The sequence below is a fragment of the Chionomys nivalis genome, chromosome 2 (genome assembly GCF_950005125.1).
Source record: "Chionomys nivalis chromosome 2, mChiNiv1.1, whole genome shotgun sequence".
In the NCBI taxonomy this organism is placed as follows: domain Eukaryota; kingdom Metazoa; phylum Chordata; class Mammalia; order Rodentia; family Cricetidae; genus Chionomys; species Chionomys nivalis.
In genome coordinates this window covers 19,787,524-19,815,489 of record NC_080087.1, presented here as the reverse complement: position 1 = coordinate 19,815,489, position 27,966 = coordinate 19,787,524, and the positions used below count along the sequence as shown (strand labels likewise).

The 27,966-nt window shown below is 41.3% G+C and overlaps 1 protein-coding gene and 1 pseudogene across 1 annotated transcript; one reads left to right on the top strand and one right to left on the bottom strand.

The window, feature by feature from the left end:
- Positions 1-114: 114 nt before the first annotated feature.
- Positions 115-27,598, bottom strand: Katna1 (katanin catalytic subunit A1). Its single transcript, XM_057761412.1, has 11 exons — positions 27,400-27,598; positions 20,484-20,658; positions 18,168-18,325; positions 16,339-16,519; positions 14,757-14,878; positions 10,366-10,471; positions 9,180-9,338; positions 3,476-3,602; positions 2,258-2,392; positions 1,760-1,886; positions 115-471 (listed from the first exon to the last, which is right to left on the bottom strand). Exons 2-11 carry the CDS (start codon positions 20,643-20,645, stop codon positions 273-275), a joined length of 1,476 nt encoding a protein of 491 aa, XP_057617395.1. The 5' UTR covers positions 20,646-20,658; positions 27,400-27,598; the 3' UTR covers positions 115-272.
- Positions 10,924-11,589, top strand: LOC130870478 (60S ribosomal protein L9-like; annotated as a pseudogene).
- Positions 27,599-27,966: the final 368 nt, after the last annotated feature.

The window sequence follows — 27,966 nt, the reverse complement described above, 5'->3', positions numbered from 1 at the left end:
GCACAGTGTGAGAGTGTTTACAGCTTTCAGTTATTACCACAGAACAGCAAAGAGCAGGGAGAGATGCTATAGTTAGTAGAAATCAAGCAGCTCTAGAGGAAAACACTGTGCAGCTTAAAAACATTGCCTTTATTCAGAACCTGAAAGAGTTTAAAAATCACACCATTATGAAAGTTTAAAAAAATATAGCACTCAGTGCAATGAAATACTACATTTACTTATTTTTCAAAGACTTAAGGCAGATTTCTGAGAGTTTACATGTGAGACGTTAGCTAGCATGATCCAAACTCAACTATCCATTTCTCATATCTTTCAATATCTGCAGCTGATACCGACTTAGAGACTTTCTTTAAAGCCATTTCAAAATCCTCCATGGTGGTAGGCATATGCATTTCTTCTCTGGAAAGGTTTCGGATTTCTTCTGGAGTTAGACCCTCAATACGTCTTCTCATGGCCATCAAGGATGCGTCCCTAGGGTTTAAGTTTTAAAAAAGCCCAAAATGTTACTTGAATTTTTTTAAAAAACTGTCATTCTCTAAGATCTTACACATATTACATACATACATTAATACTGCACTGCACCTTACATTGGAAAACAAGGCTTGCTTTGAGTTGCTTTCTAGCAATGAAATCTTCCAAAATTAAATACTGAATATACAGTCCAAGATAAAGTAAAAAAAAAAAAAATCAAGAAGCTTGCAATTTCATCTCCTTATGTGTTTAAGAAAGAATAGGTATTTACCATGAGGACAGAAAGGAATGTTAGTTAGAAAATTAAACATTTTCTCCAGGAAAATGAGGTCAGGCATGTTTTCCCTGTCCTTTCTATTACGGAAGCTTCACATCAAGAAAGTCTTTTATAAGCCAGGCAGTAGTGGCGCACACATGTGAGGAAGAGACAGGTGGATCTCTGAGTTCAACGCCAGCCTGGTTTACAGAGTAGGTTTCAGGACAGTCAGGGTTACACTCTGAGAAAGAGTTTCATGTAGCCCAGACTGGTTTCAAACTGGCAGTGTAGCTAACGATTCGTGTACTTCTGATTCCTAGGCCTACATGTCCTGAGCACTAGGATTATAGTCCTATAGTCCTGAGCCACCACACCTTAGGTAGTGCTGAGGACCAACTCCAGGGCTTTAGTGTAAGTTAAGCATGTATTCTACTGACCCCCACACCAGATCATGTAACTTCTTTCTCAGACCAAGTTCATCCTTAATTGTGGTCACCATATTTGTAGAGGCAGTAACTTCATTTGCATATATACTCTCTGACCCTCATGTTCTGAGTGATGTGCTCACTTAGCAATGAGGAAGCTAGGTAGGCAAGCCCCTGAGACTTGGAGCGGGGCCACACCATGTTGAGCCAACTGGACAAAACATTTCAGGCACAGTGACTGAAAACACAAGACTATAGTATTACAGTCTATGCAATCCTGTGAGAACATTAAATACACTTCAGTCATTTCCCATCTAATATTGCAGGGAAGCAAAGCTTCTTGAACTTACAGCTTTCAAGTGGACTGGGGACCATCAAATGCAAGACCTGTTAACACTAACTTAAAACCAACTTGTAACCATAAATATAGTGTAGTGTAGGGTTGGGTTCTTTGTAGTACGTGGGATCAAACTCAGGGCTTGCACATGCTAGGCAAACACCCTACAAATGAGCTATATCACCTGGCCAGTGTAGGTCATTTGCCTACAATATAAACACCAACAACTGAAGTTTATGCTTACAAAACAAGAGAGAGAGAAATACACACCTGCATACATTGGTAATGTCCGCACCCGAGTAACCTTCCATGTTTTCTGCTATGCTTGCAAGGTTAACATCATCAGCCAATTCCAGCTCTCGAAGACTTATTCTTAACAGTTCTTCCCTGCCTTTTGCTGATAGGAGAAACATTTTAAAACATAAGCCTTCAAGGGGAACAGAATATTGCTAATTTTGCTCAAGCAATAACCTACTTTCTGATACAGTTTTAAAGATGGCCTCAGAATGTAGCTCAGGTTGCCCCTGAATTCATTATCCTCCTGCCTCAGTTAGAAGTACTAGGATTTACAGGCAAAAGCCACCATGTCCACCTCAAGCCCACGGAGTATTGGGAATTGTTTTCCAATTCTTGGAGCAAGTGTACTCATCCAGTTATCAAGACTTCCAAGTTCTAGATCTAGCCAAACAGCCACACAGGCAAGCGCATGCATCTGCCTCCTCAAGGAAGGCTACCATCCGTTCTCAATTACAAACTCTCTGATGATACCTGACGGCAAAGGAATGTAGATCCTTTTCTCAAGACGCCGCCTTAAAGCCTCATCTATATCCCAGGGAAAATTAGTAGCTGCCAGAACCATAACCATCTTGGAAGGGTCATCGTTTTCTGAGGCGCCTCCAACACCTAAAAGGGTAGGGAGAATAAAAGTTACTGAGTGGGATTCATGAAATAAAGCTCAGTTCTTTACAGACTATGAAGCTGTACACAGTGATGCAAGGCGGTGCAGTCTTCCAGCGTCCCTAAGACTCACGTGAGTATGTGACCCAAGAAAATGAGGTTTTGCAGTACACAAAAATACAACTCAGAGGGATTTAATGAAAACATCAGCTCATCTAATTACTTAATTTACCAATTATTTAAAAAAGAAAAAAAATCACTTGACATGGTGATGCATTCCTTAAATCTCAGCACTTGAGAGGCAGAGGCAGGTGGATCTCTGAGTTTGAAGAATCTCAGGACACCCAAGACTGTGTAGAAACCCCGTTACAAACAAACAAACCTATCAGTCTGGAGAGACACCTTAGTAGGTAGGAGCCCTGACTGCTTTTCCAGAGGACCCGAGTTCAATTCCCAGCACCATGTGGCAGCTTACAACTCTAGTTCCAGGGGTTGTGACATCCTTTTCTGGCCTCCTCTGGCACCAGGTATGCACAAGATGCACAAACATACATGAAAACACACACTCATTAAAAATGCACTCAGGGCTGGAAAGATGGCTCAGTGATTAACAGCACTGCTCTCACCCAGAGGTCCAGAGTTCAATTCCCAGCAACGACATGGTGGCTCACAACCATATACAATGAGATCTGGCTCCCTCTTCTAGTCTGCAGGCATAAATGCAGACAGAACATTCCATACATAATAAATAAATAACTCTTTAAAAATAAATAAATAAAAATGTATTCACAATTTATGTGTGGAAGCATTCCAAGTACATACAAAACTTCTAAGGCCAATTTGGTTGCATTTTATGTCTACTTATTGTGGCTAAAAATAAAAAATCAATATATATGCCAAAGAGTGGTGTGTAGATGCCATTATTTCTGATATGCCACACATTCAAGAACATCTATCCATTTACTGCTACGGATCTCTTGCCCGGAATGCCTCCTCTCTCATCCTTCTGGAGTCCTAACATATAATGAATGTGCTGGACTAGCACGACAAACAGCTCCATTCCCAATCTATGCACAGACATATGTGTACCATCCATTTGAACCAGCAGCTCGGCTTTCACCCTTCGGCTTGCTTCATGCTCTTCAGAAGTCCCTCGGCGACTACAAATGGAATCTATCTCATCAATAAATATGGTAGCTGGAGAGTAAAACCGAGCCTAAAGGAAGAAACCAAGCAATAGCAGGTTTTAGGGTTTTGATTTTTCTTATTTAAAAATAATCTGAGGCTGGGAATACACCTAGTGATAGCGTGCTTGCATACTCTGCCCGGTGTCACTGAAATAAACAATTTGTAGGAACTGGGAAACGTGAGCACTTGCTGTTCTTGTGGCGAGCCTAATAAGTTCAGTTTCCAGCATGCAGACAGGCAACTCACAACCTTCTGTAACTCCAGTTACGGAAATTTGACACCCTCTTCTGGCCTTTGTGGGAACCAGCACACACAACACACAGACATACACACAGGCATTCAGATTTACACAGAAAATAGGAATAAACAAATCTTTAAAAAAAACTAGCAAACTAAAGAGGCTGCCATACACCTTTCCTCTTGTCTAAAGGAAATAAAAGAGGCCATGGCATCATATTTAAGTGTTTTCATTACACTTATTTGTGTGTGTGCATGTATGTGTGGGTGTAGAAGAGCAACAGAGCGTATTTACATAAGGACAACTTGCAGGTGGTCAATCTCTTTTTCCACTTTGGTCTCAGGGATCAAAGTCAGGTTGACAAGCCTGATGGCAAGCACCACTGAGCCATCTCGTCCCATCTTTTCCTTTTTTGGATACAGGTATTTATTAATCCCAGGTATCCCCAATTTGCTCTATAGCTAAAGGTGACCTGAGTCCATTTCTCCTGCTGGGATTTCAGATGTCACAGTCTAAAACATAGCTTCTAATGAAAACACAGACATCATCTTTTTTTCCATTATATAAACTGGCTCTCTCTCTCTCTCCAAAACAAAACAACAACAACAAAAAGTATGTGTGTGATAAATATAGGATTATCCTATACCCTATTATATGAACAACTATGGTAGGACATTTAGAGGTACTGGTAGATAGTCTCAAGTTCTAGAAAAAGCTTGGTTGAAACCATTCTGTTAGCATTCGTCTAACAGAAAAATTCTAGTTAGATGGTCATTTTTACATAAATTTACTTTTTCTTTTTTTTTTACATGAAATGTATCTTAACGTTTCTAAGTAGATTGTTAGAAGAGTCAATTTTTACTGTGGTTTTTTTTGTTTGTTTCTCGAGGCAGGGTTTTTTTTTTTTTTTTGTACCTTTGGAGCCTGTCCTGGAACTTGCTCTTATAGCCAGGCTGGCCTCGGACTCACAGAGATCCGCCTGCCTCTGCCTCCCTAGTGCTGGGATTAAAGGCGTGCGCCACCACCCAGCTTACTGTTGTGTTCTAAGCACATGAATGAAAATTAAATTTCATTCTGTATGTTGTCACACCAAGCAAACCCCCCCATTTCTGATTCTTCTGCTTCAAGTGAAGGCTACAGGACACATGCCAAATTGGTTCTGCTTGGCTTGGGAGGGCACTGTGGAGAGATTATCAATGGACACCAATTGGCTCTGGCTTCTGGTAAGGGAAACCTCTGCTACATGCAAACCATTGTTGGTAACAGCCTACTATTACGAGAATCCAAGCAAGAGACATTCAGACATGGCTCATCACACCTTCCTTCTAATCACGGTACGAGCACAGGCTTTGACTCGAGACCAAATGCTGACTCCTGCTCCAACAGCTGCAGTGAGGGTGCACTCTCTGGCTCCTGCTTCTCACCTCAGTCCCCTTATGAGCCTGCCCCAAGTCAATGCCAGCCACACGAGAGCACTGATCAGGAAGACCTCTAAGGATGTCTGATCTGAGGCTCTCAGTGGGTCTAATAACTGGAAAAGTAACTTTAAAAAAGCCCTACACAGCACATTTTCTGTTTAAGTTTAAAACAAAACAATGAATTAGACAATTACTTTTTATGTCATATGAAAAATCATAAAACATTTTCATTAAAGTTAAATACAGGCCTTTAGGGCTGAAGAGATGGCATAGCAGTTAGGAACACTGTCTCTATCTGGTACCCACATGGCATCTCACATTATCTACTCCAGTTCCAGGGATCTGACGGCCTCTTCTGGCCTCCCTGGGCACCAGACATGAACATGGGCACACATACACACTTGCAGTCAAAGCACCCATACACACAAAACAAAAATACAGATTTCTAACTTCCAGACAAATTCTCAGAAAAAAAAAAAAAAAAGTCTCATTCCATACTCAGGAGTAGTTGGCTAACACCAATCAGACTCTGTGGTTTTAATGGCTTTTCTCTTCTTTATTATTATTTTTTTTAAAGAAAGAGGGAACTAGAGAGATGGTTCAGAGGTGAGAACACTGGCTTCTCCTCTAGAAGACCCAGGTTCAGTTCCCAGCACTTACACGGTAGCTCAAAATAGTCTGTAGTCCCAGTCCCAGGGAATGTGATCACCTCTTCTGGCCTCCTCAGGCACTGCATGCACATGGCACATAGGACATACACACAGGCAAAACACCCATACACAGAAAATAAAGGGAAAAATATTTTTTATGTTTTTTGAAATGAGAAAGAACATGAAATTGGGTTGGTAGGAAAGGGAGAAATGTGGGAGAAATTGGGGGACAGGAAAAAGAATGATAAAAATATATTGTAGGGGGGCTGGAGAGATGGCTCAGTGGTTAAGAGCATTGCCTGCTCTTCCAAAGGTCCTGAGTTCAATTCCCAGCAACCACATGGTGGCTCACAGCCATCTGTAAAGAGGTCTGGTGCTCTCTTCTGGCCTTCAGGCATACACACAGACAGAATATTGTATACATAATAAATAAATAAATATTAAAAATATATATATATATTGTAGGGAAGCCTGAAAAAAATAAGTAATAAACCTTGACTGAGTACCACAAGTTCAGTGTCATCCTCAGATACACACAGAGTTTGAAGCCACCCTATGATAGATGAGACCCTGACTCAAAAAACTAAATCAATTACTTAGAACACAGGTCTTAAGTACTGTACAACATTCACGGGAAATGAGAACATGTTTAAAGAAGTATCATCACCTGGGTACGGTGGCACATGCCTATAATCTCAGCATCCAGGCAGATGAGGGAGGAGGACTGCTGTGAATTTTAAGCTAGCCAGGATTATATAGGCATGACCCCGTCTCTTAATTCAAAACAGAGGAGAAAGTATCATCAAGTCAGAAGGAGAGGCAGAAGCGTTACGTCTTCAAGAAAGGGAGTCCACATTAACTATGGGCCCTGACTCAGCTACAGGGCCAAAACCCCAAACTATAGGCACAGCCAATGCTCACTTGTCACTCAAGTACCACACTCCTATAGATGCAAAGGGATCTATTTAATGATGGTTAAGGTTTTCCCAGGCAGCTCTGGGGAAGCCGGTAAAAGAATGCATTTTGGTATGCCGCTGTAAACCTCAATATGAAAAGCACTGTGGAGCTGTAATGCAGAGCAAACCCAAGGCCCTAGGTCTGGAGAAAAGAATGATGCCAGCCGGCATTAGGAGGAAGCCTCTTCCCACAGAATAAATTAGTTTACAACAACATAAAACTCTACACTTGAAAACATATCCAACCTGGGTGGTGGTGACACATGCATTTAATACCAGCACTTGGGAGGCAGAGGCTGATGGATTTCTGAGTTTGAGGTAAGCCTGGTCTACAAAGTGAGTTCTAGGGCTACACAGAGAAACCCTGTCTCAGAGGGGAAAAATAAAATAATGTGTATGTTATCCCAATCATTTTAAAACATGTAATATCAAGCTCCAATGAGTAAAGACTTGTATTAAGCAATTTTCTTGTATCAGTTGACTTTCCACTATCACAGAGGTAAACTGCATGTGTGTATGTGCATGAGTTTATGTATGTAAAGGCATAAGCATGGGCTAAAGTGTGATATGCATGTGGAGGTCAGAGGTCAACCCTGAATTCTGAGTAATATCTCCCACTGGTCTGGGACTCAACCACGAGACTAAGCTAGCTAGACAGCAGAGTGCCCAGGACCTGCCTGCCTTTGTCTCCCCAGCTCAGGGCCACAAGTGCGCACTGTCAGGTCCTTTGTGTTGCACTTTCCCAGCTGAGCCGTCTCCAGAGCCCAAAAGCTGTATATTAACGTCTTCTACGTAAAGGAATGGAGGCTCAGAAAGGGAGGGACCTGCTAAAGGCAACTGCTAGGAAAGCGACTGATACGGAATCTGAACCAACCAATTTAAGCTTAGTTTTTTTAATTTTGAGATATTGGCAGTACACTTTCCCACTTTTTCTCAAGCGCTGGGAAAATGATTTTTTCAAAATTATTAGAGAATCTCTATTAGACTGATATTATGCTATGAACTAGTAATAAGCCATTGAAAGTCTGTTAAAAATTGCATCCTGGTTTATGAACTATCTACATCTAAGAAGAAGCAGAAATAAAAACCAAAACAGGAAAAAGTTTTCCAGAAAATGGGTAATTGAGATGAGGCTAATTTGTTTCATTAATTATTTACTTATTTGAGCTTAGAAAGTGTAAGATCCAGGATGGTATCAGAAAGATGACCCAAGACTCTTTCCACTATGATTAAGAATTCATGTCTTGGAGCTGGAAAGATTGTTCAGCAGTTAAGAGTGCTGGCTACTCTTCCAGAGGACCCGAGTTCAATTCCCAGAACAAAATAGTGGCTTACAACCATCTATAATGAGATCTATCTGGCACTCTCTTCTGGAGTGCAGTCACAATGCTATATACATAATAATAAATCTTTTTTAAAAAAAGAGAGAGACACTCAAAATAAGAATGGAAGAAATTAATTCAAACATTGGTCATTGAACTCAAGGAGGCAGCGGGAGAGACAGCTCAATGGTTACTTGATGGTTGTTACTGCTTTTGGGAACATTTGGAGTTTAGTTCTGTGCACCCACAAGAGGGCACTCACAAACACCTATTACTCCAGCTACAGGAGATTTGGCACTCCCTTCTGGCCTCCACAGGCATCTGCACATGCTTACACAAACCTCATAAGACATACACAAATGCACACAACTAAAAGTAAAATTAATCTTAAACTCAAGGTTGTTGGCATAGTTGATAGGTCATCTAAGTTTCATGGCACAGACTGCTCTTCCAGAGAACCCAGGTGTTCAATTCCCAGCACCCACATGGCAGCTCAAAACCACCTGTAACTCCAGTTCCAGGGTACCAAACACCCATGCTAAAACACGAATGCACATAAAGTTAAAAAAAAAAGATTCTCATCTTTGGCTTGTTAAAATACAGCCCTTACCATGTCACAACTAGGCATGCTGTCTAACAAATACAATTATAAAGATGGTTCAAACAGATAAAAGCACTTGTTGCACAAGTGTGAGCCCTGGAACCAACTAAGGTGCAAGAAACTACTCTACAAAACTGTCCTCTGATGTCCACTTGAGTGTGGTGGTATGCACCTACCTTGTGCCCCACCACACACACACACACACACCATAATTATTCTAGACTCTTACAGCACATCAGTAATGCTAATGCCATAGTGTGCACATGCTCAGCAACTAGATGCAGCCCCACCTCTGAAGGAGAGGAAATAAACAGGAACCCAATCACTCATATTTACAGAGGTCCTTAGCAGAGTGTCATCCTATCCATGTAAGGGGGAAAGTCAGAGGTCCGGAATCGCTAGAGCTGCCTCAAACGTTACCATTTCAAACAGAAGACGGACAAGCTTCTCAGACTCTCCTCTGTATTTGGAAGTCAGCGTTGATGAAGAGACATTGAAGAATGTTGTCTTGCATTCTGTAGCAACTGCTTTAGCAAGGAGTGTTTTTCCAGTGCCAGGTGGGCCAACCATCAGTACTCCCTGTAGGAGTAGAGCAGGGTATCATGTAACAGTGTAAGCAAAGACTTAATCTGCCATTGCCATTTCCTTCCCTTTTCTGTTTTTTGAGGAAGATAAACACAAACGAGGCCTTGACCTCCCGGACTCCTTGATCCTCCTGCTCTATTCTCTGGAGGAGTGGGACTATCAGTGGACACAACCTTGTCCAGTAGCTTGCCCTTGTTCTAATGAAAAATACCAAGTATCAAATTTCACTAAATTTATGAAACAATGAGACAAAGAACAAAAAGAAAAAATGAAGGCTATTTCATAACAAAGTTTTACTTATTTACTTTTTGATATAGGGTCTCATTAATTTAGCACTGACTGGAGTGGAACTCACTCTGTAGACCAGGCTGGCCTCACACAGAGCTCCACCTATCTCTGTCTCCAAATTGCTGGGATTAAAAGTATACACCATCGCTACGGGAACAAATACCTTTTCTATTACACAAAAGGAAGATAGTAACATTAAAAGTGTGAAATTCAGTTAAGATAGTTTTATTATTCATTCAAAAGATTAATTAATAATTGATATTTTAAAAAGCAGATAAATGTTCACTCTTAACATTCCTTTAAATAGCTCCTTTTCATATCATCTCCCAAACTACTATGACAAGTCATGTGATGTGATAATGGAGCGCACAGCCAATGGGTCCTAAGTACAGCAGAAGGTCACTCTAAGTGTGCTGTATGCGAGCAGAATGGTCCCCAACACTGTACTTCTTACTCTGGGAACCTTGCACTGGTTTGGTCAAAACAAAATTCTGAATAATATAACATAAACTTTTTCAACTTTTTTGGCGGGGAGATAGGGTCTTACTCTAATCCAGGCTGTCTTGGAGCTCATTATGTAGCCCAGGCTTACCTCAAAGCCTATGTGATCCTCCTGCCTAAGACTCCTGAGCACTGGATTACAGGCTTGAACTACTACACCTGGTTTAAATTTTTCCTTACTTCACTTTCTCCAATCTGAGTAAGTAACGGCTCTCCATAGCAGACGACTTACTTTCCATGGTCTCCTAATGCCCTTAAAGAATTCTGGCATCCACATTGGTAACACCACTGCTTCCTTAAGCAACTTTTTAGCTTCTACTAAATCAGCAATATCATCCCTGAAAGAAAAGATACTTCATCAGCCAACCCCTTACATTATATATCCAACCCTATAATCATCACCCTGACAACCATCACCCACACAGGATTTTATGGCGCAGACAAAACACTAGTCTTACACTCTAATCAGTACACACAGAGGATAACCTTTGTCTTTAGTTCTTGGTAATAATGGTTTTCAGTTTAACTCAGGAGAGCAGACATCTCATTCATTCATTCTCTATGCCACCGGGCTAGTTGAAAATTTGTGATGTGATATGACCTAAGTCAAGTTTAAGTACTTCCTTAACTGAAAAGCTTGGGACCATAAATGTTTGCATACACCTCACCACTTAAGCATTCTCTGATCCAAAAACTGTTCAGATTAATTTCATCTAAAACTCTCCAAACTTTTAAAACATAATGTATTTGCTTGCTTAAAAAAAAAAATGTGGCTTTGCCCCATCTACTGCGAGAATGAAGACCATTCTCAGCAATCAGACGATCGACATTCCAGAAAATGTGGACATCACTCTGAAGGGGCACACAGTCATTGTGAAGGGCCCCAGAGGAACCCTCCGGAGGGACTTCAATCACATCAACGTAGAGCTGAGCCTTCTTGGGAAGAAGAAGAGGAGGCTCCGGGTTGACAAATGGTAGGGCAACAGGAAGGAACTGGCCACCGTCAGAACCATCTGCAGCCACGTTCAAAACATGATCAAGGGTGTTACACTGGGCTTCCGCTACAAGATGAGGTCTGTGTATGCTCACTTCCCCATCAACGTCGTTATTCAGGAGAATGGGTCTTTGGTTGAAATCCGAAATTTCTTGGGTGAAAAATACATCCGCAGGGTTCGGATGAGGACAGGCGTTGCTTGTTCTGTCTCTCAAGCCCAGAAGGATGAATTAATCCTTGAAGGAAATGATATTGAACTTGTTTCAAACTTGGCGGCTCTGATACAGCAGGCCACAACAGTTAAGAACAAGGATATCAGGAAGTTTTTGGATGGTATCTATGTGTCTGAAAAGGGAACAGTGCAGCAGGCTGATGAGTAGACCTAAGGTACCAGTCCCAGAAACAAGCTCGGAATTTTAATACGATTTGGGGTGTCTTTTGGGACAATAAAAGACTTGTATTGAAAAAAAAAATGTGGCTTAAGGCCCTATGTTGGATAAATGAATGACACAAGCCAGTACTTAGGAGAAAGCCTGTTCCCATAGAAAAAAGTCATTTACATCTCTTTACACTTGAAAATACACCCAATAACCAGACAGTCAGTGGTGGAGCATACTCAGGAGGCAGGAGGTGATGGGGAAGCTCAGCCAATCACATCTGGCTTGGGTGTGGCCACCTGAAGCCAGGTAGATAAATGGGGGAGATAGGTGCCTATGCTCTCTGCGCAGTGACCTGTTTGGACATCGGGACATCGGAACTTTTACTCCAGTCGCGTGAGTTTCCCCATTTTCAATTATTAAATTATATGTGTTGTTATGAGCTGGTCTGGTTATTTTAGCGGTACCTATCGAATACTCCTTCACTTACAAGGAAGATCTCTGAGTTTGATGACAGCATGGTCTACAGACCTAGTTCCACGACAGCCAGGGCTACACAGAGAAAACTAAAACCAAACCAAAACAAAACAAAAAATAAACTTGAGGGGGCTGTAGGGATGGCTCACTAGTTAAGAGCACTGGCCGCTCTTCCAGAGGTCCTGAGTTCAGTTCCCAGCAGCCATATAGTAGCTCACAACTGTCTGTAATTCCAGTTCCAAGGTATCCGACACTCTCACACAGACACACATGCAAGCAAAACACCAGCTCACAGGGCTGGAGAGATGGCTCAGAGGTCTTCTCTTCCAGAAGACCTGAATTCAATTCCCAGCAACCATGGTGGCTCACAACCATCTATAATGAGACCTAATGCCCTCTTCTGGCCTGCAGGTGTACATGCAGACAAAACACTGTATGCATAATGAATATATTATATATAGTAAATAGATAAATCTTTAAAAAAACCACCAACTCACATAAAGTAAAAATAAATTATTTTTTAAAATGTGGATATTGGTGCATTTTTGGATTTCTGATTTTTCAGATTAGGGTTGCTGAACCTGCATTATCATTGAAGCATTTTATCTTATATTTCATAACTCAAATGGCTTAGAAGAATGGCTATTTAAAAAATAACAAATAGGGCCGGGCGGTGGTGGCGCACGCCTTTAATCCCAGCACTTGGGAGGCAGAGGCAGGCGGATCTCTGTGAGTTCGAGACCAGCCTGGTCTACAAGAGCTAGTTCCAGGACAGGCTCCAAAACCACAGAGAAACCCTGTCTCGAAAAAGCAAAAAAAAAAAAAAAAAAAAAAAAATAACAAATAGGGCATAGAGCAGATATAGCTGCTAAGCTTCCAACTTGACTAAGAGGCAGACACCAACAGTAAAAGAACATCAACATCATTATGAAGTTCTTCCCAGCCACTAGAATACCTATCAGTACTACTAGTGTATGCAGCAGTTTTATTATAAAAATAGATTTTTACTGCATAAATATAATGTGTAAGGATAATGTATATTTATACTGTATAAATATTTTAATTGAAAGTATGTAACAACCCGGGCAGTGGTGGTGCAGGCCTTTAATCCCAGCACTTGGGAGGCAGAGGCAGGAAGATCTCTGTGAGTTTGAGGCCAGCCTGGTCTACTAAAGCTAGTTTCAGGATAGGCTTGATAGCTTGATAGCTACAGCAAAACCCTGTCTCGAAGAAAAAAAAAAAAAAAAGTATGTAACAGAATGCAACTAACTTGTAGAAAAGTGATCTCTTAAAAGACACTATAAAAATGAATAGATCCTTTATTAGATATAAACAAAGTTGAGGATCTTCCACTAATAATAAAAGAAACATCTACCACATGTCACAGACATAAACAAAATGCATTTTTGCTCAGTGTGAGGGTCTGGTCCTCAGAACTCATAGAAATGTGGGTGAGAAGAGAGTCCACGTAAGTTTTCTCTGATCTCCAATCTGTGCCATAGCACAGGCTCTACCCCATCATACACACAATAAGAAGAGTTTCTGCTTGTTTGTTTGTTTTGTTTTTTCATGAGAATAAGAGGTTTGTTTGGGTTTTTTGTTTGTTTGCTTTTTGTTTTTTCTTTATGTATCCCTGGCTCTCCTGGACACAGAGATCCACCTGCGTTTGCCTCCCAAGAGCTGGTGTTAAAGGCATGCAGCACCACCACAGGGCAATAATAAAAGTTTAAAACAAACAAACAAAAAAAAAACCCAAACCTCAATCTTTTCAACATTAGAAAGGGGCCCAAGAAATGAAATTTGTGTTCTTAGTCCCTGTTTGTATATGACTTATTAATTTTATTTATTTATTTATTTATTTATTTATTTATTTATTTATTATGTATACAATATTCTTTCTGCGTGTATGCCTGCAGGCCAGAAGAGGGCACCAGACCTCATTACAGATGGTTGTGAGCCACCATGTGGTTGCTGGGAATTGAACTCAGGACCTTTGGAAGAGCAGGCAATGCTCTTAACCGCTGAGCCATCTCTCCAGCCCCATGACTTATTAATTTAAAAGAATCTTAAGAACTAGGGATATTCTGTTGGCAAAGAACTTGCCTAATATGTATGAGACCCTATGTTCAATACCTAATATCACACACACACACACTCACACACACACACATACACACACACACACACACACAGAGCCTAATGGATGGTTCACTGGTAAGAGCACTGCTGCTCTCAACAGAATGCCAGATTTGACTCCCACAATGCAACTCACAAGCATCTGTAACTCCAGATCCCGGAGAAAGGACACTGCCTTCTGCCCTCCACAGGCAAAACCCTCATTCACATAAAATAATAAACTTAAAAATGCAAAATACAAATAAAAATACAAAAACACTTCAAACTAAAGTCTAGATAATGTAGTGCAATTGGTTTAATACTTGGTTAGGAAGCACAAGCCCTGGAGCCCTCACCATCACTATATAACTTGGCCACTATAACGTATGTCTGTCAGCGCTCAGGTCAAAAGGACAAAATTCAATGCCATGCTGGCTACACAGCCATTTTGAAGTCAGTCTGCACTACAGGGAACCCTGTCTCACAACAAACAGGAATAAAAATCTCAAGACAACATGTGGGTGATGCAGCTTTCCACTTATGTCCTGCTTATACCGCAGATCCTCTAATTGTCTTCAAAGACAGATCTTTGGCACATACCCAGATTTTCTCCATCTTCCAAAACTGTCATCAGCTCAATTATCTTGTGATGTGACTTACCACCGAACGTTGGGATTCTGAGAAATTATATCTCTTTCCAAAGCTTCTACCAAGTCCTTGTCGTATCCAGTGCTGTCAAATTTATGTGCCTCTGGTTCCGTAACTGCAGCAGGTGATTTGTTCTACATGAGGAGATAAAAACAGAAGAAATTTTAATTAAAAGTTTGTATTTTGTTTCTGTGAATCAGAAATAATGATCAAACCAAAGTGATTTTGTTTATGGAATGGTCTCCTGGTGTAAACCTAACACAAGTCAAACTTCTGACCCTCTTACCTCCCAAACCAATGGTATTACCACCACACCTGGCCAAGGAAAACCAATTCTAATTAATCAATGTAGCTTTTTCTAAGACACCATAGGCCAGAAGGAAGTGGTGCAGTATTTCCCAAGTGCACAGGAAACCCAGAGTCCTTTCAGCACAGTAAGCCTTAAGAAAGGAAGAGGATAATAAGACAGGTGAAGGAACACAGGCCCAGAATCCCAACACTTGGGAATTAGGAACAAGAGGACTGATAGACACCTCACTAAACCCAACCAAACCAAAACCACCCCCCTCAAAACAAACAGACAAACAAACCTCAGATAAGAAACTAGCAGAACTTTATCAACCTCAAAACATAGACAGGTCAGGAAACGATACATGGAACTATGTAAATATGGCAGGTTTTATTTCCCCAAGTTTTCTAAATTACATTAAACAACAAAAGCAAAAATTACAAGTCTAATGCAGTTCTAAATTAATACAAAGGAAATGTTTTTATTTGTAAAAAGGGAGAATAAAGAGATATAGAAGACTTCTGTACTCAGAAGTCATAAAATGACTATCAGCAAATCACTTCACAACCCCCATATCGATGGATGGATGGATGGATGGATGGATGGATGGATGGATGGATGGATGGATGGATAGATAGATAGATAGATAGATAGATAGATAGATAGATAGATAGATAGATAGATAGATAGATGTGTATCTACTTAATTTAAGCAAAAATTAAATTAATTTTTAGTTCTGGCCAACCAGTGGTAGCACAAGCCTTTAGTTCCAGCACTTGGGAGGCAGAGGCAGGCAAATTTCTGTGAATTCAAGGCTAGTCTGGTCTACAAAGCAAGTTCCAGGACAGCTAGAGCTGTTACCCTGAGAAACCCTATCTTGGGGGGAAAAAAAAGACAAAACAAAAACAAAAACCATTTTGTTTCATGGGGACTGGAGAGAACAGTCAGTAGTTAAGAGCACTGGCTTCTCTCCAAGAAGTTCTGAGCTCAATTCCCAGCACTCACATGGCCCTTCCACCTGTCTGTAACTGTAGTCCTATGGGATCCAGTGCTCTCTTCTGATGTGAAAATGAACATGCAGACAAGACATCCAAATACATCAAGTAAGTAAATCTCACTTTTGTTGGTGTGTGTGTTTAAGTATGTCACATTGGTGTGGGATTCTCTGGAGATGGAGGCAGAGGAGATTGTGAGCGCCCTGATGGAGGTGCTAGGAATCAAACTCAGGAAGAGCACTAAGTGTACTTTAACCACTGCGCCATCTCCCAAGCTCCACCTTTCACTTTCGAAGGCCATAACATTTACCTTATCCTCTCTTCCTTTATTCTGTTCTTTCTTTTCCCGACTACGAACAGCTTTCCCTCTGTCATTGTGAAGATGCTGTGCAGACGGACGGTGAACTCTGACGACTGTGCCTGGGCGGTTACTATGTGGTTTAGGGTCATTGTACTGAGAAGACTGGCGTTTCCTAGGTCCTGGTGAGGGTCTAAACAACACAAGATCATTAAAATCATAGTTAATTCCTGAAGGAGCAGGGTATACACCCAGCTAATGAAAAGAACTAAAGAAGTCAAGGCAAACACCGAGCACAAACTTAGGATGCTGAAAACCCAGGTAAACTGCTATGGCCAATGACAGGGATGCAGTACTGTCATACTTTAGAAACAAGGGAAAGTAAAAGTCACTCCTATTTAGGACATTACTGTACAGCAAAGAGCAGTTATCAGAAAACAATGTTCATCAGAAGAACCAAAATGCAAATGCTGGATTTCTTCTACCAGGGCTACACAAGCAACTCAGTGTGATTCTACTTAGAATATATTATAATCTTGTGGTTTAGCTAAAGGTTTTAATAATTTCCCTATTCTAAATGACTAGGATGAAAGTTGGGTACAGTGGTACATGACCTTTACTCCTAGCATTTGAAAGACAGAGGCATGTGCATGAATCACTGTGAGTTCGAGACCAGGCATACATAGCAAATCCAAAGTTAGGGCTATATAATTAGACCCTGACTCAAAACAGAAAAGAAAAAAAAGGAGGGGGCGGGGGAGGAAGAAACAAAGAAAGAAAAGGGGAAAAAAGGTGGTGGCTGAAGAGATGGCTTAGCAATTAAAAGCAGTTGTTGCTCTTGCTGAGGACCTGGATTCTCAGTTTCCAGCTCACAACTGCCTGTGACTCCAGTTTCAGGAACTAGGAGAACTTTATCAACCTCAAAACATGGACAGGCCAGGAAACGATACATGGAAGTATGTAAATATGGCAGGCACCAGGCACACGGGTGGTATACACATATACATACAGACAAAATATAAATAGGTAAATAAAAATAAATACCGGTGGAAATTTCAAAATCTCATGGAAGGTGCCTCACGCTCATATATAATCTGCTTGTTTCATTTTGACTCAGTGGCAGAATTTAGACCTCCATATTTAGTGGCTCTTTGATTAATGTGGGATGAATAAAAACACACAAAAACCAAAAAGAACAAAAAGGAAAAGGGCCTATTCTCAAGTATCTCAGGGTATACTTCAACGCAAAGAAAGTTATCTAAAGTCAGTGTACCTTAGTTGTCTGGGGTTTTTGTTGTTGTTGCTTTGGTTTGTTTTTTGTTTGTTTTCAAGACAGGGTTTCTCTGTGCAGTCTTGGTTGTCCTGGAACTCACCTTGTAGACCAGGTGGGCCTTAAATACAGAGGTCTGTCTCCTGCTGCCACCCACGTGCTGGGATTAAAGACACGTGCCACCAGATACCACCTGGCACTTTATTGATTATTCATTTGCTGTCTCTTAGTAGAAAACTGGGCATAAATGTCAAAGAAAGCCAAGCAGGCTCAAAAGCCTGCCAGTCTAAATCCCTCAATTTAGATGTGGAAAATATGAGTTACAGATGCATGCATGGTTTTCCAGCAGTTACAGAGTGAAGAAAAATCCAGTTCCCAGATGTCCTCAGTCTGTAAGCTGAGTCAGCTACTTTCAGCCCATGCACCCGTAGTTCCGGCTAATTTCCACCTCAATTTGATACACATTTAAACAATTCTAAAAGGACATTTCAGTACAAATGTTCCCCATGTCCCTGTCCCCCAGATATGGCCAAGGCAAAAGCTGTCAGCTTCTTAAAAAGTCTCCACTTACCTTCGCTCAACAGGTACAGGCAAGGACCACACTTCTCCCTCAGAAGCCGGAAGCTCATGCTGCGCAGCTTTTAGAGGAGTGCTGTCCAGTTTAAAGCTCTCGAGTGTTTTCATGATGTCCTTAACATGCTTAGCTTCCACATTTATTTCCTGCCAAACCTGGTTTCAAAGAAGAATATGACTAAATTCCTTTAACTTAGGGCCATTTCCTATGTTAGAAGCCCCCACTTTGACAAGAGTGAGCAAACTACATCAAACATCTTACAAAATTGCAATGATTGATTTTCTGTTCTCAAAATTAACTCTGAAAGAATGATTTAAAATGCTAGCTAAGGGGCTGGAGAGGTGTCTCAAGGCGTAAGAGGTGTTATTCCAGGGAACCCGGGTTTGATTCTCAGCACCTGCATGGCAGCTCACAACCATCGGTTAACTCCACAAGGGATCTGCTGTCCTCTTCTGGCTTCCTTGGGCAATGTATTCACCTTGTGCACTGCCATATATGCAGGCAAAACACTCACACACATAAAATAAAATCTTTTAAGACAAATCCTAGCTAATTAAATTGATACCTTCATAATTCTTTTTGCTTGTTTGTTTTTGGAGACAGGGTTTCTCTGTGTAACAGTCCTGGCTGTCCTGGAACTCACTTTGTAGACCAGGCTGGCCTTAAACTCACAGAGATCCGCCTGCCTCTGCACTGCCACCGCCCGGGCTAATGCCCACATAATCCTTCTTGAAACCATGCAACAACTGAAAGGTTAGCTGCAACTTTCAAGTTTGACAAAAACAAAACTTCTGCAGGTTGCCCTTTGATGGATTTATACTATTTAACCAACTGATTCTGGTTTTAAACAAGGTTCCATGAGTATTGTACAGTGGCCTCAAAGTCACAATTCTCCTGCCTGGGCCTCCAAGGTGCTAGGATTTCAGGTATGTATATCAGGTTTAGTTAATTTTTAAAACCACGATCGAATTTCATTACACAGGGTAACGGTCGTACAACATTTTGAATGTATTTAACACTACTGAGTGTTAATAGTATAAAGTTTTAATATGTTTAGAACTTTATACTGAGCTATACATTTAAAGCGATTTATATATTTTTAAAGTATGTTCCTCTCCCAGTAACATAAATATGGACAGTCCAATGTAAGGAAAAGTTATTTTCCAAAAGAGGCTACTTCTCTCCAAGTGTTACAGACGAGTGTGGTACTGTATTTAAACAGCATCCAGGAATGAACAGTTCACAACAAATTCAGCCTAAGGAACCATTCATTTCTGTAATATTCTGTTCTAACAGCTGAACTTTGGAAAATGCTGACCTAGACTAGATTTTATAAGTTCCAGGGTTTCTAACAATAATTTTCTCCTGGTCCTCGTGTCTAAAATTCCTTAAATGGGATTCAAATATGATCAGCTTTGAAAAGTTCTATAGGAAATAGGTTCTGCAAGAATTTGTTGTCATTTGCAATTTCAGCAACGACATTAAAAAATCAACTGCAGGGTTTGGATGTGGTGGTACAAGCCATTAATCCTAAGAATGGGCAGGAAGAGACAGGATGATCGAGTACGAGGCCACCATAGCCCACACAGCAAATTCCAGGAAAGCCAGGGCCACAGAGAAAGACCCTGTCTTAAAAAAAAAAAAAATAAGAAAGGCCAGGTGGTGGTGGCACACGCCTTTAATCCCAGCACTTGGGAGGCAGAGGCAGGCGGATCTCTGTGAGTTAGTTCCAGGACAAGCTCCAAAGCTGCAGAGAAACCCTGTCTTGAAAAGCAAAAAGAAAAGAAAGAAAAAGAAAAAAGAAACAAAAAGAACTTTCACTTTAAAACTATTAATAGATTACAACAATCAGAATAATGAAGAAGAGGTCATAACACTGTTGATATTAAAGGGCTGCTGCTCACCATGACAGCGAGTCTCGGTTGTCAACCTGACTACCTCTGGAATTAACTAAAAACGCCAAGACATTGGGCACACCTGTTAGGGATTTTTAGTTAATTGGATTGGTAGAAGGGGAAGACCCACATCTTCTCGTGGCAGCTTGTATAAAGGACAGGAAGAAGAACGTTTGCTTTTGGCCTGCTTGCACTCATCCACTGGCACTAGAACTTACTTATTCAGATTGCCAACTCCAGCCTGGTCTACAGAGCTAGTTCTAAGACAGCCAAGGCTACACAGAGAAACCCTGTCTCGAAAAACAAACCAACCAACCAGCCAAACAAACAAAAAAGCTTATACTCTCTGAATGCATGTACAGCATTGAAAGTCAATCTAAATTTTCTGAGTATTAAACCTAGCAGCCATGATTCTTACCTGCTGCCATTTCTGCTGGAGGTATGTATCTTTGACTGAATACAGATACTTGTTCATTTGGTCAAGAACTCCCTGATAATAGACCATCGCAGAGTCATAGTTTCCCAGCAAGGCATACTCACGAGCCAATTTTACATTCTCACTTATCATAAGAAGACTCATGCTTATATGTAAGCTAAGAAAAGAAGAAACAAACATTTTCATGTCATACATCTCTTAAAAAGTAAGTACAAAGCTTCTTAAAAATATACTTTGCAGGACTCCTTTAATAAGGAAGTTTACAGTGGGGACAGTGAGACCATTCTGTCCTGACCTCCATGTGCATACACCACAGTGCACAACTGCCCCAACACTGACAAAGTAAGTTTTTAAACAAAGATAGAATAGAGTATTTTCTTTAATTTGGCCAAATACAAATAGACTAAATATTGTAACTGTAATTCTTGCTTGATACCTGTTTTATTATATGTAATTTTACAATGTTAAAGTTAAAACCTCCCTTTTTAATTAGACAGAAAAGGGGAGATGATGTGGGATGTCCTTCTGTACACTGCAAATATGTGTTGCTTTTATTGGTTGATGAACAAAGCTACTTTGGCCTATGGCAAGGCAGAATACAGCTAGGCGGGAAAGCCAAACTGAATACAAGGCAGAAAAGACAGAGTTGAGGGAGACACCAGCAGTCACCAGAAAAGCAAGATGAGCCATGAGCTTCATCGTAAAACATAAAATAATAGAAATGGGTTAATTTAAAAGAGCTGGTTAATAATAAGTCTGAGTCATCAGCCAAACTTTTATCATTAATATAAGTCTCTGTGTGTTTATTCGGGAACCAGAGGGTGGGGAAAAAAAACCTCAATTTACACAATAAAATATCCAAATGCAACTATTGGGCAGTAATGGATAATTATTACATGGCTGGAACACAGTTCAGTGGTTAAGGACACTGACTGCTTTTGCACACAGTGGCTCACAACTGTGTGTTACTCTATTTCAGGATTCCAACATCCTCTTGCCTCCGTCGACACCTGCCTGCAAGTGGTACACATAAATTCACACAGGCACACGCCTATATGCATAAATAAAAATAAAACTATTTAAATATATATATAAGGCTGGGAAGTGGTGGTGCATTCCTTTAATCTAAGCACTAGGGAGGCAGCAGAGGCAGGCAGATCTCTGTGAGTCTGAGGCCAGCTTGGTCTACAGAGCAAGTTCTAGGACAGCCAGGGCTACACTACAGAGAAACCCTGTCTTGAAAAACAAAAACCAAAAGCAAGTTCAATTCATGCTAAAAATGAGCATGAATTTTGTAAGAAAGGACCCGTATGTGTGTTAACAGTAAGCTGTGCAGTAACTGTGTGTGTGCTAACAGTAAACTGTACAGTAACTGTGTGTGTGTTAACAGTAAGCTGTGCAGTAACTGTATGTGTGCTAACAGTAAACTGTACAGTAACTGTGTGTGTGTTAGCAGTAGAATGTGCGGTACCTCTGAGTGTGTGCTAACAGTGGGCTGTGCAGTAGCTGTATGTGTGTTAGCAGTAGGCTGTGTGGTAACTTACAAAACGACCGTCGCACAAGTTGTAACCACAGATATTTCACCTTAATAATAAAGCTCCTTAGCAGAGACCCTACCTCTGTTAACTGCTGTACACTCAGCACTAAGGACACACTTGGCACACAGACCTCAAAACACCTTTGAATGGATGACTGCTGCTAGTGTTGTCCTAACTACAAAACCCCTTTCCCTTGGTCTAGCTTCTGTTTCCCCAAACCTCACACTCCTTGATCCTCAGTTCAACCCACCAAGTCGGGACTATTATTTGATTAGCTTTTTGAATTTTTACTTTTTGTATTTAGGTGTTTTGCCTGAATGTGTGTGCACCAAGTGCATGCAGTGCCCACAGAGGATAGAGGAAGGCATCAGACTCCCTAACACTGACATTGCAGATGCTTGGAAGCACCCATGTGGTTGCTGGGAATTGAACCTGGGTCCTTGGGAAGTGCAGCCATCTCTCCAGGCCCATTTGATTCCTCCAATATTACTTCTGCCCTGAAACCATCTCAGCACTATGGTGATGCCTAGTCTGGGCAGTGGCATAGGTGGAGAGGAACCTGGCCTGCTCTGGAAGTGGACAGCTGATCCCTATGGCCTTGGATAAGTTGCTCTATTTATTGGGGGGAGGGTCATGGTTCAAGACTCAAAGCTCATAAAAGTTATTCCTATCCTTCTTCTACTGTATGTTTTGAATTTCTCTTTCCAGTCAGATAAAATTCCTTTCAAGCCAACTATTTTTCTTTCTTTTTTTCAGGCAGGGGGAATGGCTGAGTGTCACACCAGCTCCCTCTTGCTCAGCCTCCCAAGTGCTGGGATACAGGTGAGTTACTATGCCACCTGTTAGAGTTACCATTCTAATAGACAAGTAACAGAAAGTCAACCCAAGGCCACACTAACAGATAACATGCAGAGAAAACAAAGTGTTTACATATATACTACTAAAGCACCCTTATTTCACTAAATGTCAGATTTTTAAAAAAATCATCACTTTCTATTACTGTAGCAATATCTAAGCCAGAATATTTTTTAATAATTTTTATTTTATGTAGATTGGTGTTTTGACTACATGTATTTCTGTGTGAGGGTGTCAGATTCCCCTGGAACTGAAGTTAGGGACAGTTGGGAGCTGCCATGTGGGTGCTGAGAATTGAACCCAGGTCCTCTGGAAAAGCAGTAAGTGTTCTCTTTTTTTTAATTTGTTAATGATTTATTTAACTTTATTTTATGTGCATTGGTGTGAAGGTGTCAGATCTCGTGGAACTGCATTTTCAGACAGTTGTGAGCTGCCATGTGGGTGCTGGGAATTGAACCCAGGTCCTCTGCTGAGCCATCTCTCCAGCCCCAAGCAGTCAGTGTTCTTAACCACTGATCCATCTCTCCAGCATCCTAAGTCAGAATATTAACATTTGTGTTTATGAAATTCTTCAATTTCCCTTATCATTTCTGAAAGTCCACTGCAGGAAAACAGAAAATGGTTTATCCAGTATAGTATCTGGCAGTATTTGGGGAAGAGAATCTATGTAGAGGAAAAAGCTAAGAGGCAAAATTTTAATTAAATAGTTACAATTACTATTAACTGTAAACATTACCTACTAGCTCAAAAACTGTTGCCTCAAAATTCAGAATCTTAGTTGTTAGAAAGACAATCTGCTGCTTCATCTCCAAGTCCTTCCTTTAATTACCCAACATGCTCCGTTTTGTTTACAAGACTTGCATATAATTAAGCCAATAACTAAATTCACTTCACTTACTCAAACTGAAAAAGCTACAACAGGAATTTTAATTCAAGCATAAATTTAATTACATTAAAAAAAAAACCTTAGAGCTGTTTTAACAAACTTAATATCTGACAGGGAACAGTTCCTCCACAGAGAGACAAAGTACTACCTCATTCTCCCACCTCCAATGTACAATTAGGAAAAAAGAAAAGAAAAGAAAGGCCAGCAACTAAAGAGCTGCAGAGAAGAGAAAAGAAATCCAAATGCTGAGCAGTAGGATAGCCAACAGGGTGTAGCCATGTAACTGTTAAAGGCTGTTAGGCTGGGCTCCACTGAGAACTGCCATTTTTACTGTAGTGAACACAGGTCAACCACTCAAGAAACATTTAGGGAGCAACAAGTTGCAAGGATTTTCTTTGAAGATACAGACAGAAATAGACTGAATAGCTGAGGTAGTGAAGGCAGAGGTCTCATCCTTGGCTACAGAGCCAGTGTGGACCACAGCACAGCCTGTCTCAACTATACACACACAAATAAACAAAAGCTAGCAATAAAGAACTGAGTGCCATACAAATATGTGGAGGTCAGAGGCCAGCGTTGTGGAGTGGATTCTCTCTCCACCCTTGCCTGGGTGCCAGGATTTGAACTGATGATGTAAGGCTTGCCTGGCAAGGTGTCCTCAAAAGTGCTAGAGACAAGCCATTTCAGGAAGTTCACCTCTGCAACATGAGGAGTTAGTTATTGGCAGCTGATGGCTGCCAAAGAATGGTCTTTAATAAAAACTGAGGATCTGAAGTTGGGGCGATGGGGGCACTAGGAGAGTTAGAGGTAGTGCTGGATGGGTATGATCAAAAAACACTGTATAAATATAGTCTATTTTCTTCTTTCTTTCTTTCTTTTTTTTTTTTTTTTTTTTTTGAGACAGGGTTTCTCTGTAGCTTTGGAGCCTGTCCTAGAACTAACTCTTGTAGTCCAGGCTGGCCTCGAACTCACAGAGATTTGCCTGCCTCTGCCTCCCAAGTGCTGGGATTAAAGGCGTGCGCCACCACCGCCTGACTATAGTCTATTTTCAAATAATAAAAAATATTTAAAAGAGAGCCGGGCGGTGGTGGCGCACGCCTTTAATCCCAGCACTCGGGAGGCAGAGGCAGGCAGATCTCTGTGAGTTCGAGACCAGCCTGGTCTACAAGAATTAGTTCCAGGACAGGCTCCAAAACCACAGAGAAACCCTGTCTCAAAAAAACCAAAAAAAAAAAAAAAAAAAAAAAAAAAATTTAAAAGAAAAAGTGACCGAGTAACTGCCTGTAACTCCAGCTCCATAGGATCTGATATCTTCTAATTCACCTGTGCCCATTCCCAAACACACACACATATACACATTATTAAAAATAAAGTCTCTAACCAAAAACCTAATCCAGCATCCTCCTGAAGGCATCTGAATATGCCATACAACTTTTTTTTTTTATTATTGTGTGTGTAACATGACACATGTGGAGGTCAGAGGACAACCTTGGAGCCAGTTCTCTCCTTCAACCCTTGCTGGCTTACAGGCTTTGAACTCAGGTCTTAAGGCCACCTGAAAAAGGACTTTCAAAGGGGCTACAGGCAGACAAGCAATTTCAGGAAGTTCACCTCTGGAACGTGAAAATGGCTACATTGTAATTTACCCAGTCACCAATGACAAGAATAAGCACAAAAACTGACATCCCTCCCCCCAGAACAAAGCATGGTATAGATTTTTTTTAGCCGTTATAACCATCAAATGATAAACACCCAAGCATAATAAAGATATCATTACTAAAATACAAGATGCATGCTTGCATGCATACACATATAAACCTCTTCAGGAAAAAAAATCCACTCTACAGGTGTTGGTACTTTCAGTTCATCTTGAACAAAACAGATTAATTAGTAAGTGTAACAACTGAAAAGTAACTTCAAAGCAGCACTCAAGCCATATCAAACACCACAAGCAAAATCCATTTAGCATTTCATCTACATGAATCATATCTTTTTTCACAGTCAAGTAGAAAAGAAAACAAAAAGCATGCTGTTTTAAACACAAATACAGTAAATTCAACAAGATCCTCTAATCCTTCCTTAATATTTATCAAAATTTTGATAGCAGTTTCAAAACCAAATACAAAATCCTTTGAAGATTGTATTTATACACACAGCTACAACTTTCTTGGATAATAAACGCCACAAAGGTTCACAGGGTTTTTTGTGGTCTTTGAGGACTGAAAGTTGATCAACGCTGACTTTTTTTTTTAAGCATGATACAGTTCACAAGTTGCCAGTGTCGGTAGGAGGAAGTTCTGCTCCTAATCCTTGGTATGAAAATTTACTAATTACCAAACCATTTGCTTCAGAAAACACAACAGGATATCGAGACATTTAGACTTCTAGTAACATGACAAGAATATTTCTTGACACCTGCTTTAAGTGCACACATTCTGAAACATCAATGTTTCCAGCAGGAACTAAAGGTTTATTCTAAGAGAAAACGACATCATTTAGGTGTCGGTACTGGCCTGCCCTTACAGTCCTGACAGAATACGACCTCAGTTGTAGCCACTAAGAGCACCTCCCATACACATTCGCTACCTTCCCTTTTAAAAGATGGGCCTGCCCATCTCCCATCTCATTTTTCCTCTCTCCCCCTCTCTTTCTTTCTTGCTCTCTTTCCTTCCTCTATCTCTTCTGTCACTCTTGTCCCAAGGACCAGTCTTTGCCCCCTTCTCTGCTCCTTTCTCTGCCCCTTCCCTCTCCTCTTCCAATAAACCTCCTATGTGAGCCTTGTTGCATGATGAAGACTTCTCTTTGCGGCCTTTTTAAAATTACAAGTCTATGTTTGTATGCAGTTTTGCAGTCACATACTTAATGAAACAAATGCTTCGAGGGATAAATTTTCTCCACAGTACCCAATCAAAAAGGTGATAAGCCTTCGTTAGAACACTGGGCTCTAAAGTAAGAAAATAGCCAACTTTAAGCATGGTGTGGTGGCGCACATCTTTAAACCCAGCACTAGAAGAAGTCAGAAGACGATCTCTGAGTTTGAGGCCGGTTTGGTCTACAAAGCAAGAGCTCTAGGGCAGCCAGGGCTACACAGAGAAACTGTCTCCAAATAAAAAAACTAAACGAAAGAAGAAAAAAGAAAGATCTTTGTTTAGGTATTACACCTAGACAAAAAACAAATAACAAACAAAACAAAAACCGGTGAGTTATCTCAGCTGGTAAAGGCACTTGCCCAGCATGCCTGGCAACCTTAGTTCAACTCTGGGACCCCTGTAGAGGTGGATGACGGGAACCAACTCCACAGGCTGCCCTCTGACCTCCATTCGCGAGCCCACATCTACATCATACACACAGAATAGCAATACATTTTAAAACTAAGAACAAATACAAAGGAGAAATAAGTAAACCACCAAGAAGCAGTACATCACCAACAAATTGTACGAAAAGCAGCCGAATCCCAACACCCAAGCCGTGAAGAGTTTACAGGGCGGAGGTTTCGGGGTGGGGGCGAGGACGCTTTCAACGCGTTCCCGGATCGGGTGACATCTGTACGGACAAGCGCCTGAGGTGGCATCACAAGGCTCCTGGGGCGGAGCGGGCGCACTGCGGCCAGAGCACTCACCTGGCGTGCCCGAGGCTCCGGGACACGCTGCCCGCCGCGTGGCGGGGAACGAGGCCCGAGCCGCAGCGTCGAGCTCGCTCCGGGAGCCGCACGGCCGAGGTCCGCGGGCACCGCAGCTCCTGCTCGCGGCGAAGGTGCAGTCAAACCGGGTAAGTCCACTTCCACTGCCCGACCGCCTCTGCCAGTCCCCCACCCGCGGGGCCACGCCCCGGAAGTGAGGGTTCTGACGCCTGCGCGCGCAGGCGGAACCTAAGGGGGCGTGGCCGAGCGCTGGGTGCGTCTGCGCGTTGCGAGCGGCGGCCTCTAAGGAGAAGGAGTAGGCGTGCGGAAGGCGTTGGTACTACCTCTCCTATCTCAGACCTTTCCCTGTGGACCTTACTATCTGGCGCCTCCCGCGTCGCTTTCACCAAGCTGCTCAGAGGTTAGAGAGTCAGGGGCTCCCTTACATGTGAGTGTCAGTGGTCAGGCCATTCGTTTATGACAAATCTTTTTTTTTTTTTTTTTTTTTATTTTATTTTATTTTTTTTTTTAAATATTTATTTATTTATTATGTATACAATGTTCTGT

Coding starts and splice junctions, on each gene's coding strand:
- Katna1 (XM_057761412.1), bottom strand. CDS start 20,645: ATGAGTCTTCTTATGATAAGTGAGAATGTAAAATTGGCTCGTGAGTAT. Junction 14,879..16,338: donor ATAAAGGAAGAGAGGATAAG/GTAAATGTTATG, acceptor CTCCTCATGTAG/AACAAATCACCTGCTGCAGT. Junction 472..1,759: donor GACATTACCAATGTATGCAG/GTGTGTATTTCT, acceptor CTTAAACCCTAG/GGACGCATCCTTGATGGCCA.